Genomic DNA, 15648 nt, shown 5'->3' with positions numbered 1-15648 from the left:
CAGAATTTACAGTAAAAGTGTGTTGAATTTTGGTGTTTTTATTTGTAGAATGATTTTTTGTACACCATGCCTGTCAGAACCAGAACAGATACAGGACCCAATCGCGTGACGTTCTCACACAAGCCTTAATTTGATGGGAAACGGGGAGTCATGCACGTTAGGAAGCCGGTCTGGCGTGGAAGGACAGGAAGCCAGAGACCGACGAGACCGATTCCAATTGCCCGGGTCGATATCGGACAGATGGGGTCGATACCGGACAGGAAGGGACAGACAAGACTGACGACAAATCAGGATATCGATAAACTAACAGGAGAAACTAGACGGGCACGAAAACTGGAGAAAATGACAAACGCGACCAAAATAGACGGAAACAAAACTGGAACCCGAAATTAAACAGGACAAAAATAAACGGGAACAATACTGGACTGAAGATAGGACCAAGTTAGAACCCATGTCTTGTGGGGCAGAAGTTCGTTTGACGGGCTGACACCCGAAGCAAGAGAGTGCTGAACTTTATATGGACAGAAAGCCATTCTCTCAACGAGCCGCAGCTGACGGCCCACGGGCGGGGCCAATTGGGCACCATGGCAACCGTGACACACACGGGCGGGGCCAATTGGGCACCATGGCAACCGTGACACACACGGGCGCGGCCAATTGGGCGCCACGGCAACCATGACAATGCGTGAAGAAAAAAAGAAAACGTCTTGGACAGTACCCGGAAATGGAGAGGATCTTCGAGTGGTTTGAACTCCAGGGACAACATGGACATGGAGTGTCTCGGCTAAGTGTTTGTTTGCAAGCTCTCGAGATTGCACAAACCAAGAACTATGAACTATTTATTACGTGGCTATTGTAAAGTAGTTTTAGGGGTCGGCTTCTGTCCCATTACGGTATGCAAGGTAATTTGTAACTTGTTAGGTACTTTCTGAGTAACACGTTACATTTGGGTGTCAGTAATCCGAGGGTAAAGGAAGTACTTTTAAAATGAAGAAAGTATAACTGTACCCAATTACTGGATATCAGTAATGCGCCCAGCACTTCAAAAAACTAATACAAACAAAACAAAACAAAAAACACCCTGAGAACAAAATACAAATATTGTATAGTATTTTATTGTATGTATTTGTATTCAGTCAGTATAAACCATAAACATGATATTTACAAGAAATCATTTGACACTCGAACTCTCAATAATGATAATACAATTGATATAAAAGAATAGAGAAATAAAAATACTGTAGTGTATAATACAAAGCAATTATATAGAATACAGTGGGACTTCGCTACTTCGCGGTTCCACGTTCACGGGTTCAGAGCTTCGCTGGTCTAAAAAATAATAAAATTAAAAATTTTTTTTTATTAAATATATATATATATATATATATATATATATATATATATCTCATCTCATCAGCTGCACCGCTTATACTCAGTAGGGTCGCGGGGGTGCTGGAGCCCATCCCAGCAATCATCGGGCAGTGGGCAGGGGACACCCTGAACTGGTTGCCAGCCAATCGCAGGGCACACGGGGACAGACAACTCACTCGCTCATTCACACCTAGGGACAATTTGGACCGGCCAATTCACCTGAAATGCATGTTTTCGGAACGTGGGAGGAAACCAGAGTGCCCGGAGGAAACCCACGCAAGCACGGGGAGAACATACAAACTCCGCACAGGAAGTCTGGAGCTGGATTTGAACCCACGCAGGAGGTTCCCATGACATGAACTGTGCCGCACATGCGCTAACCACTGCGCCGCCGTGCTGCATATATATATATATTATTTTTTTTAAGCGTTTTTGAAGGGGCGTCGCTACTTCGCGGATTTTCACTTTTCGCGGGTGGTTTTGGTCCCCATTGACCGCGATAACTGAGGGATTACTGTGGTTTGAAAAGAAAGAATATGTAAATAACAAGACTAGAGTGAAATATAAAACACGATAGACTAAACACAACACGTTGATAAGTCCCTCAAACGAATACATGACAAGGAAATAGAGCCAGCAGGTAAGGGCGTGTTTTACGTCACACCTGGGCGTGTTTACGGCAGACCCGAACACCTCGTTGATGAACGTCACACTCGGTGCTCCAGCGGTCGCCTTTTATCGAAATAAATACATTTTCCATCCGACAAAGCTGAAAAGGAACCCGAAAACTAGCAACGCGGTGCTATGCTGTTCAGTTAAAGAAACGAGGCGTCGGGGTGCGAAGAGGATGAAGTTTCAACTGTTGCTGCCATTAACCATTGCGTTGACCGTGGCCTTGGTGGTGGTCATCAAAACCCGCAGACAAGAGCACGACAAAGAGGACAAAAGGAACAAATTCGAGCGGATGAAACTGCAAGTGACCCTCGACGTGTTGGGGGACCACCAAACGGAAAAGATCTCCGTGGAGAATAAAATCGAGAATGGCCAAAAGGAGGTGAAAACGCTGCAGACTGACGCGGCGTCGTGGGAACAGAAAGCGGGGAAGAAGAAGAAAGAAGTGGAAGCGTGCCAGGGATCCGTGGTAAGAAACAATTAGGACGCTTACGATTGTTATTTCGATTGTGACACGTCATAATTAGTCTCGGATGACGCTTTGAAGCGGTATTAATACCCCCAGGCGTAGGAAAGTGCTTTCTAAACCTAATCACAGTATTTTGCAGTTCAATCCTCATGATTGTTTTCTGTTTTTAGTGTCAATAAATTTGTTCAGACCAAAAAAGACCAAAAAATAATCGACTTTGGCCTGGACGGATCTATTGACACTAACAAAGATGTTATATAATGAAATTGTGAATATGCTTGATTGCTATTAAGATTTTCGAGAAGGGTTGTTCAAACCTCACATTGTGGTTGCTGTTAAAAAAGTCATATTGAAATATAATATTGTGAATGTGCTTAATTGCTGTTGAGATTGTCATGATTGTTTTTCTGTTATTAGTGTCAATAAATTTGTTCAAAACAAAAAAAACAAAAAAAATAATAGTGAGACTCCGGGACACGGATGAGACACGAAAAGACACGGAGAGACACGAAGAAGAGACGAAAAGGTACGAAGATACGCGGAGAAACACGAAGAGATGACGAAACGGCAACAGAAAAGAGGCGCGAATAAAAGACAAACCTGTGTTTAAAAAAAAATAAAAAATACCGGGTTGTTCAAACCTCACATTGTGTTTGCTGTTAAACGTCATATTGGAATATAATATTGGGAATGTGCTTGATTGCTGTTGAGATTGTCAAGAGGGGTTGTTCAAACCTCACACTGTTTGTTTTCTGTTATTTGTGTCAATACATTTGTTCAAACCTGTACGTTTTTGCCGTACAAAGTACATTTATTATGTATTTTAAGACGTGCACGACGTACAAGAAAATCAGTACGGAAAAACGCATATTTGTCAATGATGGGTACCATCCGGTATACACCGACTATCACGAAACGGCTAATCAATCAAAATCAAACGAGTTCGCCGCGGTAGCCTCTATCTCGGTATCCAGGGTTGGGTAGGGTTACTTTAACTGGATTAAGAATTTCATCCCGTGTTTAACCTGGAGTGCTGAGAATGATCTTGTTGTATACAATCAGGGTTGGGTAGGGTTACTTTAACTGGATTACTTTCAATTACTTTTGGATAACTCCAATACCAAATAAGCTAATAAAAGACAAAATAAACTAAATATGAATAAAATGACTAAATTTTGTGCTCGCTTGGGGAGCAACGGAATACATGGAACGGCAAAAATGATGTTGGCAAGCTGTTTGGATTTATTTTCATTTTGTTTCTGTCGCATTTTATGTTCGTTTTGCCAGAGATCAAAGCCAGGAGAGAAAGCTTACCACGTGTTGTGAGTCATCATTTTATTCAGATTTAGTTTCTTTTGTCTTTTATTAGCATATTTGGTGTTGGAGTAATCCAAAAGTAATTGAAAGTATTCAAGTTAAAGTAACCCTACCCAACCCTGTCGGTATCGGGTTTTTTCGTTGCAAACGAAGCGAGCGGTTTGATGCTACTGTGCGCATGCGTCTGCCGCCCTGGGATTTCCCATCATGCATCATTCAACATCGGATATCATGTGGGCGGCAGTGGCTCAGGAGGTAGAGCGCTCGTCTTGGGATCAAGCGATCGCAGTTCGAATCCCGAGAGTTACATGTTGAAGTGTCTTTGTGTAGACACGGAACCCCTAATACCCCCAATAAGCAGGTTAGCGCCTTACATGGCTGCACGGTCGCTGTTGGGAAATGTGAAGCACAATGTAAAGCGCTTTGGGAAGTCTTGACTTGAAAAGCGCTATATAAATGCAGATCATTTCATTTTCATTTCATGTGGTAGTTGTGTAGTAAAAGGAAGTCCGTCTCTTTTTGGAGAACCAGCTTTTTTGGCTCAACTCATTAAAGAGAGTCGGCTCTCAATCGGCTCACTTGCTTTGATGCATTATATTACAAATTATTATGTTGTATATAGAAGTTAAGAAAAAAAGGAATTATAAAAGGAGAAAATGAAAAAAGACAGGTTTGTGGTTATCCCTTTAATCAGTATATTACCAACAATAATTTAATGCAGAAAATATATTAATTATTTGAATAAGAATATGTATTATTCTACTTAATTAGCTACTTAATTTTTGAACTTTTTTTATAATAAACCTCATTCATGTTGAGCAACTCAGTATCTCACAACAATGACATAACATGAGGCTCATCTAGAGGGAGCCGACATGATTGTCCACCATCTTGCTGCTACGGGTACCTGAAAAACCAAAACTTTGCATAAGCCTGGTGAATTAGAAAATCTGTAGTTTGTATTCTCCCTTGTGCCTTTTATCAAACGTGTTAGGTTGATCTACACAATCTAGCGACATGTAATGTTCAAATATTACACACTGTCCCTTTAAGAATTTGTTTGAAAATAAAAAAGTAATACGTTAATCCATCCATTGTGTGGGATGCACTTACATTAAACTCTCATGAGTTATTTCAATTTTAAATATATAATTTTAAGAATGTTTTCATAAATATTTTAAAACTTTCTTTAATTATTGGATGTCAGCTATGTAATTGCATGCCTGAAATGTCATTTTTTGTGTGAGATTTTTTTTCTTGTTCGGATTTTTAACTTGTTTTGTAATCTTTTATCCTGTATAATTCAGGCACCATAACTCGCCTATAATAGCTAAATTAGCAAGAGTTTCAAATAAAATAAATAGAAGTTCTCCAATATTCAATTAAATAATTTAAAAATATGAGATTCAAATACAATAACATTAAGTGTAAAACAGATTTAACCATGAACATTATCTTCGTGGAAGTGGGGGAAAAAACATTGATTCCAGATGTATGATTTACTAATGGATCAAGATCATCTCGGGCCGTAGAAAACTTTCTTGCGGGCCAAATCTGCCCCACGGGCCTTAACTTTGAAATATGTGATGTATAGGACTTCATTGTGTATTTATTGTAAACAACAAATCTTTGTACCGTATTTTCCGCACTATGAGGCGCACCGGGTTATAGGGCGCGCCCCGAAAAAATAGTTTTTGGTCCTATATTTGACATACATAAGACGCACCGGATTATAAGGCGCTACAATGGGAATGTGGACAAAACAGTCAGATAGTTCAGTCCAACTTATTACCCCCTTAACATTCCCAAAGCTTGCAAAGAAGCAAATACGTGTCGTAGACACGTGCAGATGCGGTGTCCGTACGATGTCACTCAAATGCATCGTTCCAAATATCATTTGGAAGGTTAAAGTCTTGGGATTCAAGAAATGCCAACCACTCCTTAGTTTCTATTTTATTTTTCGCTCGCAACTTTACTGTGCATGTGACAATAAACACTTGGAATTGAGTTTAATTTAAAAATAGACACTCCATTCCATCCATCATCTGCACCGCTTATCACAGAAACATCGAGTTCAGTCTGAAACAAGATACAGGGAAAATATATAGCCGGAGTAGCTCACCGAAGTCGTTGTGTTCAATAATAATGTGCAACCATGGTCCTCTTATATCCGTGAGTGTAGTAAATCCAGGAGAATAAAATATTTACAAATACAGAATAGTAAAAAATGCTTTCTCTATGCCATTAACCCAACGTGCTATTCACATTCATCTTTTTCGGCCAATTGCAGGCTTTGTTTTGCCGCTTTAGCCTATGCCAGCCTGTAAATGATAAAAAGGATCCGCCCCCTTTACCTCCGAATAACTTTAGCCAATAGTGATCGATTCAAAGGATGATTGACACATTGGTTAGCCAATGAAACGCCGGTAAATCAATCCCAGCATACACCGCGGACTACTTGGCGTTCGGGGGAAAATCGAGTCGGCGGCTGCTGCATTATTTGGAAGACTTTGCGACTTCATATTGATCCATAAATAAGGCGCACTGTATTATAAGGCGCATGGTCAGCTTTTGAAAAAAATAAAGGCTTTTAGGTGCGCCATATAGTGCGGAAAATACGGTACTTCACAGATTTCCCCTATCATGTGTGCGTTTTGGAACGTAATCACAGTGGAAAAACGAGGAATTACTTACGTTTTTTTTTAACAAAGCCCCCGTGCCCAAATTTGTCGCAAGATCTAGATTTTACATCTATCTTCCCTTTTCGTTCTGCGAGTATCGATAATCTTTGCAATACAAAGTTGATATGGGATCATAACTATTATTTGAACAGCAGTGTGTTGAACTGCATTATTATGTAATATGAACAAAACGGAGCTTATCTAAAAGAAAAACTGTTAAGAGTTTACAAAATACGCTTTACAAAATATAACAGCAACAGATGCCCTCAGGATTTTCAGCCATTGATCCACACCCTACTAGGGCGGGGGGCCCCCAAATGAGGAAACACTGAAATATAAAGTTAGAATTGAAAACAACTGCAGAATTGAACAGAAAAATCCATCCATCCATCCATTATCTGCACCGCTTATCCTCAGTAGGGTCGCGGGGGTGCTGGAGCCCATCCCAGCCATCTTCGGGCAGTGGGCAGGGGACACCCTGAACTGGTTGCCAGCCAGTCGCAGGGCATGAACAGAAGAATGTTAATTAAAAAGTAAAATATGTCAAGAAGTTAAACAAATCAAAACTATAGTCAGTTAAAAGCCACATTTAAAAAGTGGGTCATGAGCCCAGCAGACCTGATGTCCTCCGGCAGACCGTTCTATAGGTGAGGACCGAAGTGGCTGACCATAGGTTTTGGTCCTCACCCTAGGAACAGTCAACAAACCTCTGCCAGAGGACCTCAGGGACTGTGAGGGCCGATATAATAAAAGCAAATGAAATGGATTGGACCATCAAAGACCATCCATTATCTGCACCGCTTATCCACAGTAGGGTCGCGGGGGTGCTGGAGCCCATCCCAGCTATCTTCAAGCAGTGGGCAGGGGACACCCTAAAACGGTTGCCAGCCAGTCGCAGGGCACACAGAGACAAACCACTCATTCACACCTAGGAACAATTTGGACCAGCCTATTAACCTGACATGGATGTTTTTGGAATGTGGGAGGAAACCGGAGTGCCCGGAGGAAACCCCCTCAAGCACTGGGAGAACATGCAAACTTCACACAGGAAGGTTCGATCTCATGACCTCAGAACTGTGCCACACACGCTCTAACCACTGCGCTGCCGTGGTGTCGGTCTAAGACCATTACGAGATTTAAAAACTAGCTATAGCCATATGAATTGTGAGTAATGAGGTCCCTTGAATTGGATTAATAATTTAATCTGAAATCGGGGCAGCACGGCGGCGCAGTGGTTAGCGCATGTGCGGCACAGTTCATGTCATGGGAACCTCCTGCGTGGGTTCAAATCCAGCTCCAGACTTCCTGTGCGGAGTTTGTATGTTCTCCCCGTGCTTGCGTGGGTTTCCTCCGGGCACTCCGGTTTCCTCCCACATTCCAAAAACATGCATTTCAGGTGAATTGGCCGGTCCTAATTGTCCCTAGGTGCGAATGAGCGAGTGAGTTGTCTGTCCCCGTGTGCCCTGCGATTGGCTGGCAACCAGTTCAGGGTGTCCCCTGCCCACTGCCCGATGATTGCTGGGACGGGCTCCAGCACCCCCGCGACCCTACTGAGGATAAGCGGTGCAGCTAATGAGATGAGATTGAATCTGAAATCAGTATTTCCATTGGAGAGTTCAAAAAAATTTTCATATACTGCAACAATATTACCATTATGTCCAAGTAAGCGTGAGCAAACCATCCCCGTTGAACAATTTTGAGCAGTTACCAAGAATAAAAGGTTTTGACATGTTGACAATGTGTCTTTTGTCCTTGATCATCTTGCGATAAAGAGGTGTGGGAAATTTTACTGTGGGTTCTGCATGGGTGTGTTGCGTAACCACAGATCGAAATCGGATAAACAATGTCGCTGACTTTGTTTTTCCTTTGCCGCAGAAATCGGTAAACAAGGAGATCGCTGATATAGAAGGAAATCGCCGGAATCTGGAAGGTAATGAAATTGTCCATGCTTGCAAAAAAGCCACATCAAAGCTAATCAAGGCAGCTTTTTCAGTTGTGACTGTATTTTCACGCCCATAAAGGCGCACTGTGTGAAAGGGCGCAGTGTCCATAGTTTGTTCTACAGTGGAACCTCGGTTCTCGACCATAATCCGTTCCAGAACCCTGTTCGAAAACCGATTTGTTCGATCACCGAAATCATTTTCCCCATTAAAAATAATGTAAATCGTTTTAATCCGTTCCAACACCCTGAATGTTTACCATGAATGTTTAATGTAAACATGAAGCTAACCCAGGCTAATCGTACGTTCGCGTTATCGTAATCTTCCGTACGAAAGATTAAGCTAACATGAACGTGTAAAAATAAAAAAAATCAGGTCGTTTACAAGTCATTTAGCACCACAAGTGGCTAGCGCTTCATTGGAAAGGGGGCTCCGTTCCAACACCCTGAATTTTGGGCTCAGTTCCAACAGCCTGAATGTTTACCTCGAATCATAAAGCTAACCCAGGCTAATTGTACGTTCGCATTATCGTAATCTTCCGTACGAAAGATTACGCCAACACAAACGTGTACAAAAAAAAAGATAAAGAAAAGAATTATGAATAGGATTTCTTACCTTTGTGGTGGTCAGCAGAAGGCGCATGCTGTATTCGCTAGCAAGATCGGAAACTCACACACCTCTTTCATATTTAGCTATTATGTCTTTCTTAAAGGCAATAGTTGTACGAACAACTTTTCTTTTTTCACCTGTCCTGCTTGCACCAACCTTCTTCAGAGGCATAGTTAGGGGCTAAAACACTCCGTTCACCGATATAAAAAGCGAAAGCAAAAAGAGGCAAGTGCGCACGTGATAACAGTTGGTCACGAGGGGTAGGGGCGATCTACATCCGTACACCGCTCAGCATGGCACTTTAGCGTACGCACTCACGCATTACCGGCGTTCAAACTCCGAATTTTTGACCGAACAGCGAAGCAAGAATTTCTCAACATTTTTGGTCGAAAACCGATTAGTTTGAACTGAGAGGCGTTCGAAAACCGAGGTTCCACTGTATTTTAGAATTTAACACTACTGGAGGCGCACTCATTTTTCGGCACGACACGGACGCTGCCCTACTTATGAACAAGACGATCGTTCGTAAATTGAATTTGTTCGTAAGCTGCTTCAGTGCTATATTTTGTATGTTTAAGGTTTATATAAGTATGTTTAAGGCTTGTATAAGTCACCTGTATTGTTTTGTATTGTAAAATAGATATTTCATAGAGTAATATGCTCTATAAAGATAAAGTTGAGTTTAACCTACTTTTGAAAGATGAGCTTCAAGAGATAGGCGACTTCCTCCTCCGTGGTAGAAAGTGGCCGAAAAAAAGCGATCCAACCGTTTTCTCAACCGCATCAAGCTTTCTTATTCCACTTTCGTTTCGAAAGAAACGGCCTGTCTCTTCTTTACACTTTACACCAACCATATTAAATGGATGCACGAGATATTAAACAATAAAACTGTCAAAGTTCGTAGTGCGCTAGAGATGCAGTATAGAATGTTCACATACGAACTAAGAAGAGGAAGCCGGATTTCTTCTTCTGGGTGGATGCTAGGTGAGCTCTCAGAGCGCCACCACATGCCAGTAGCGGCGGAAAGAAGCACTACAGTAGTGTCCTGTCCTCAGAATAAGGTGCACACAATACAAAATCTAACTCATAGCAATGTCCCGATCAGTGTTCCCTCTAAGCTGCGCGCGTGCGCAATTGCGCACTACCCAGAGCTTTTATGTGCACAAGAAAATCTAGCCAGCTCACAAAAATCAGGGCTCGAAATTGCTAATTAAGAAGCGGATTAAGTCAAAGTTACAGTGCATGACGTTGTGTTCTAAATGCGGTATTTTGAAGTCAAGGTCGAAGTAGAACGAAGTTGAGTAAAGTCAGTAGAGTTTTTCGAGAACCGGCTTCTTCGGCTCGGCTCACTAAAATGAACCGGCTCTTTCGGGTCCTAAACGGCTTTTCAGGTTGTTTTTCTTCTTTCATCCCTATATGACCAAATATTATGTAAAATTATGCACAAAATGACTTAAAGGAAGGGGGAAGAGAACAAAAAAGAAAAAAAATACCAAAATGAAAAAGTAGTGTAAAGCTGAGAAAAAAAAGAAACAAAAGGAAGAGAAAAAAGGAGAAATTCAGAAAAAAAGCCAGAAAAAAAGAAAAGAAAGAAACAAAGGAAAAAAGTAAATAGAGGACAAAACGAAAAAAAGCTAGGAAAAAATAAACACAATGAGATTTTTTTTAAAGGAATTAAAACAGGGGAAAAAGAAGAAAAATTTGTGTTGCATTCCAATAATTTTCAATTATATCAAGTCAATCTTGTTGCCAACATTGTACTTCCACAAAAAAATGTGATTAAGTACAGTTCTGTATTTTATAACCGACTAAATAAGCCCCCAAAAATGTTAGTATTATGCGACAAAAGATACCAGGAATAAAAAAATGGAACTGTGAAAGAATTGTAAAAAAAAATGACGTTTGTAGGCCGTACAACCTTTGCAACCGTACATGAGTCAATTCATTCGAAAGTGAAAAATAATTTTGCATTGGCTGAAACTCAGCAAAATGTAACGTGATGTCAAGTTTCGGACATGTTTGATCATGATTTAGTTGCCACACTTGGGGTTGCTGTCGCTCACTGCTGTTTCAAGCGTTGCTCACCGACTTTGTGTGAACGCTCAGACCCCTGGAAAATTTAGAGGGAACATTGTTGACAGGTATGTTAACGTTTGCACCACTATACTAACAACACGGGCACCATCCAGCCTCTGTTATGGCTCCGATATTATCTCTGCCGAGTTTTTGCTGCCAATCACTCACAGAAAACGAGGTTTGTTGTCGTTGCCGGTTGAAATGTCTTTGTCTGACTTTCAGGCGAAACGAGTAAAGAGAAGGACTCATGGCTTGCCAAACTGGAATCGCTGAAAACGGAACTCCAGGCGCCGAGTCCACTGTGTTCCTTTTTAAAGAAGGGAGCCGATTCCGCTAGGTATGCATTGTTCGGTCTCTCTCTCTGGGGATTTTCCATCCGTAATCCCGAGATTGGTAATATTTCTGTATCTTATTACAGTGCTTTGGATTAGTATTTTGTCATCTATCTTGCTATGCAAATCCTTCTGCATTATCTATGCAGTAAAAAGTGTTGAATTCTAGTGGTTAACAAATCGCCTTCAAAATGAGAAGAAAAACAAAATCGTGATGTCATTCACTCCGGGTGTGATATTAGAATCTAATGCAAGCACAGGCCATTCAACTGACAATCATCTACCACCCTTTTTTTTCCCCCCAATTTCTTCATTCCGCTAACTGAGCCTCTAAAATGCCAGATCAGGCTGCTAAGGGATTGAATTCAGCCCGGGAGACAACGCTCAGAGAAGCGCAAGAGAAAAATGAGCTGCAGGTTGTCCACTTGATGTTGCCAAAGCCAGGTGTCTCTCATAAAGACGCTGTACTTGTATTTCTTTCTCTCTTTTACTTCCTTTTTCTCACTTTGTGTTACTCTCTCTTTTACTCTCTGTCTTTTTTTTCTCTTTATTTGTTCCTCTATGTGTCTTTCTGTCTTTTTACCTCATTTTGCTCTCTCTTCCATTTTTCTTTTTCTCTTTTCTCTCTCTCACTTGTTTTCCCCTTCCCTCTTTCTCCCCTTCTCACACTCGCGTTCCCCTTCTCTCTTTCTCACCTTCTCTTTTTCTCTTCTCTCTTTCTCACTCTTTCTGTTTGGATTTCTTTCTTTCTCTTTCCCTTTTTTGCTCCCCTTCTCTTTCTCTCTCTTTCACTCTCTTTTTTTCTTTCTTTGATCCTCTTGGTGTCTTTTTCTATCTTTTTACCTTCTTTTGCTCTCTTCCTGTTTTCCTTTTCTCTCTTTCTCTCTCTCTCTCTCGCTTTCCCTTTCTCTCTTTCTCCCCTTCTCTTTTCTCTTCTCTCTTTCTCGCTCTTGATCTTTGGATTTATTTCTGTCCCTTTCTCCCCCCTAACTCACTATTTCTCTTCCTATCTCTTTTTTTCTCACGTTCCCTCTCTTTCTCTTTCTCCCTGTTTCTCTCTTTCTCCCCCCCTCTCTCTCTCTTTCTTTGTCCCACCCTCTCTCTTTTCTCTCATTTCTTCCTCTCCCTTTTTCTTTCTCTTTAATCTACTAGTCCGGTTTGTTCTATTGTGTAGTAGCTCACCTAAGTTCTCTTGCAGCCATCACGTTCATTAATGATACGTAAGCATGGTCTTCTTACAACCGTGAGTGTAGTAAATCCAGGAGAGTATAATATTTACAAATACAGGATAATAAAACATGTTTTCTCTATGCCGTAGTGCAACCCAACGTGTGATTCACATTCATCTTTTTCGGCCAATTGCAGGCTTTGTTTCGCCCCTTTAGCCTATGCGAGCCTGTAATTGATAAAAAGGATCCACCCCCTTTACCTCCGAATAACTTTAGCCAATAGTGACTGATTCAAATGATGATTGACACATTGGTTAGGAAATGAAACGCCGGTGTATATAAATCCCAGCATACACCGCGGACGACTTCGCCTTCGGGGGAAAATCTAGTCGGCGGCTGCTTGCTTTAGTTGCAAGACTTTGCGACTTAATATTGATCCATATATAAGGCGCACTGTAGTATAAGGCGCATGGTCAGCTTTTGAAAAAAATAAAGGCTTTTAGGTGCAAAATACGGTACGGTAATAACACTTCTTTTTAATATTTTTTTTTGCAGGAGATTGTGCAGCAGTAAACCAGAAGAACCAAATGCCCCAGTGCCTAAGACGCAGAAGCCAAACGCAGAGGACCCAAAAGCAGAGCAACCAAATGCTAAGGCTCCTAATCCAGCAGCAAAGGGTTGAGGACGTTGAACACTTGAAGAGGGAACAGAAAGACACCCAACATTAAAAAACAATTTATTTTTATTTTACTAATTTTGCACCCTTACTGAAGTTGTCAAGTTCGATCTTGCTATCCAATGTCAACATGTTATTTATTTTTATGGAATGAATAAAATAGTCTCACATTGGAGGCCAAATTGCATGTTCTGTCTTTATATCATGTGATATGTTTATTAAGAAATACAACGGTTTCATCTGTCCATGTGCACCTAAAGACGGAATGTAATCGAGTATTCGGTTGCTTGAAATCTTATTCCCAGCCTGTTTGGCCGGTAGCAGTTGTTTACCTTCTCACACACAATTCCTCAGTGTATTATATCATTTGGTAGGTCGCCGAGTGCTCGTGATAAGGAACTTGAAATGCATCACGTAGCCAATGAGGAAATGACTCTAACGGTCTATTAAAAAAAAAAACACTGTTGAAAAACAAAATGGCGGGATAATCTTTATCTTCCGAAGTCACACGTTTTATGAGAGGACATTTCATCTGTGTTCTTGTGTAAACACTTCCGAGAAATTCGCTGGAACCATCTGCCCATTCCGGCCAACAATTTCACCTTAGAATGGTTCTGCGCCTTTAAGAGATGGCGCTGATATTAAATGTCGTTCTGCCCCGGGAGAGTGGATGTGTTTCTAGGGAAAATGCTGAGTCAGCAAAATTGCAGAGTGGACTACTTTTGGCATTTCTTTTCTACACATAGGTCAACCCTTGTCACTGTCTGCGAGTTATTGTGTTGGAAATAAATGTTGTACTGACCTGGATGAGGGGAATGTCTTTCTGGAAAAACTGCTGCGTCTGCAAAACAAAAAGTGCTGTGTTAGTTTTTTTTAGGTCATTCTCACTCTTCAAGTGACCTACCTGAATGCTTTGAAAATATTCTGATCCTGGCCAAACTTTTTCTGGCTTGGGAGAGTAGAATGTCTTTCTGGGGAAGCAGCTGAGAAGGCAAAACCAAAAATGTTAAATCAGCTTTTTTGTAGTTTTCACATCTGGGATAACCTACCTGAATGCCTGTAAAAGATGGTGTGGATAGTCAATGCCATCCTGGCCAGTGAGAGTGGAATATCTTTTTAGGGAAAATGCTTAGTCACTAAAACCAAAAGTCTACTTCTTTGGCATTTATTCCTCACATAAGTCAATCCTGGTCACTGTCATTGAGACTTTGTGTTGAAATGGAATGTTGTTATGGCCTGGATGAGGGGAATGTCTTTCTGGAAAAACTGCGTCTGCAAAACAAATAGTGCTGTGTCAGGGTTTTTTTGGGGGGGGGGGCGGTCATTTTTTACTCTTTGAGTGATCTATCTGATCGTTTGGAAAAAATTCTGATCCTGGCCCAACCTCTTCAGGCTTGGGAGAGTAGAATGTCTTTCTGGGAAAGGTGCTGAGTCGGGAAAACCAAAAGTGTTAAATTAACTCAATGCCATTATGTCCAGTGAGAGTGGAATATATTTTAGGGAAAATGCTTAGTCACCAAAACCAAAAGTGGAGAGTCAACTTCTTTGGCATTTCTTTTCTACACATAGGTCAACCCTTGTCACTGTCTGCGAGACATTGTGTTGGAAATAAATGTTGTACTGACCTGGATGAGGGGAATGTCTTTCTGGAAAAACTGCTGCGTCTGCAAAACAAAAAGTGCTGTGTTAGTTTTTTTTTTAGGTCATTCTCACTCTTCAAGTGACCTACCTGAATGCTTTGAAAATATTCTGATCCTGGCCAAACTTTTTCTGGCTTGGGAGAGGAGAATGTCTTCCTGGGGAAGCAGCTGAGACGGCAAAACCAAAAATGTTAAATCAGCTTTTTTGCAGTTTTCACATCTGGGATAACTTACCTGAATGCCTGTAAAAGATGGTGTGGATAGTCAATGCCATTCTGGCCAGTGAGAGTGGAATATCTTTTTAGGGAAAATGCTTAGTCACTAAAACCGTTTTTACTCTTCGAGTGATCTACCTGATCGTCTGGAAAAGATTCTTATCCTGGCCAAACCTCTTCTCGCTTGGGAGAGTAGAATGTCTTTCTGGGAAAGCTGCTGAGTCAGGAAAACCAAAAAATTTAAATCAACTTTTTTGCAGTTTTCACATCTGGGATAACCTACTTGACTGCCTGTAAATGATTGTGTGGATATTCAATGGCATTCTGGCCAAGGAGAGTGGAATGTCTTTCTAGGGAAAATGCTGCATCAGCAAAACCAAAAGTGCCGAGTCAGCTTTGGCATTTTTTTCCACACATAGGACAACCCTTGTCACTGTGAGACATTGTGTTAAAATTGAACGTTGTTCTTGTCTGGATGAGG

General features: G+C 41.2%; 1 protein-coding gene and 1 long non-coding RNA gene across 2 annotated transcripts; one reads left to right on the top strand and one right to left on the bottom strand.

Moving 5' to 3' along the window:
* Window positions 1-2014: 2014 nt before the first annotated feature.
* Window positions 2015-13329, top strand: LOC148372767 (uncharacterized). The gene is made up of 4 exons (XM_088327340.1): window positions 2015-2512; window positions 8386-8440; window positions 11358-11472; window positions 13192-13329. Exons 1-4 carry the CDS (start codon window positions 2072-2074, stop codon window positions 13316-13318), a joined length of 738 nt encoding a protein of 245 aa, XP_088183466.1. The 5' UTR covers window positions 2015-2071; the 3' UTR covers window positions 13319-13329.
* An 887-nt stretch (window positions 13330-14216) lies between these two features.
* Window positions 14217-15243, bottom strand: LOC148372766 (uncharacterized). The gene is made up of 3 exons (XR_015849660.1): window positions 15042-15243; window positions 14362-14976; window positions 14217-14295 (listed from the first exon to the last, which is right to left on the bottom strand). It is a non-coding gene; the product is annotated as an uncharacterized LOC148372766 (long non-coding RNA).
* Between the last annotated feature and the right edge of the window lie 405 nt (window positions 15244-15648).

The sequence above is a fragment of the Urocampus carinirostris genome, chromosome 2 (genome assembly GCF_059441175.1).
Source record: "Urocampus carinirostris isolate Australia breed hairy pipefish chromosome 2, RoL_Ucar_1.0, whole genome shotgun sequence".
Taxonomy (NCBI): Eukaryota; Metazoa; Chordata; class Actinopteri; order Syngnathiformes; family Syngnathidae; genus Urocampus; species Urocampus carinirostris.
The sequence above is the reverse complement of the archived record's forward strand: the minus strand, read 5'-3'. Positions and strand labels throughout refer to the sequence as shown.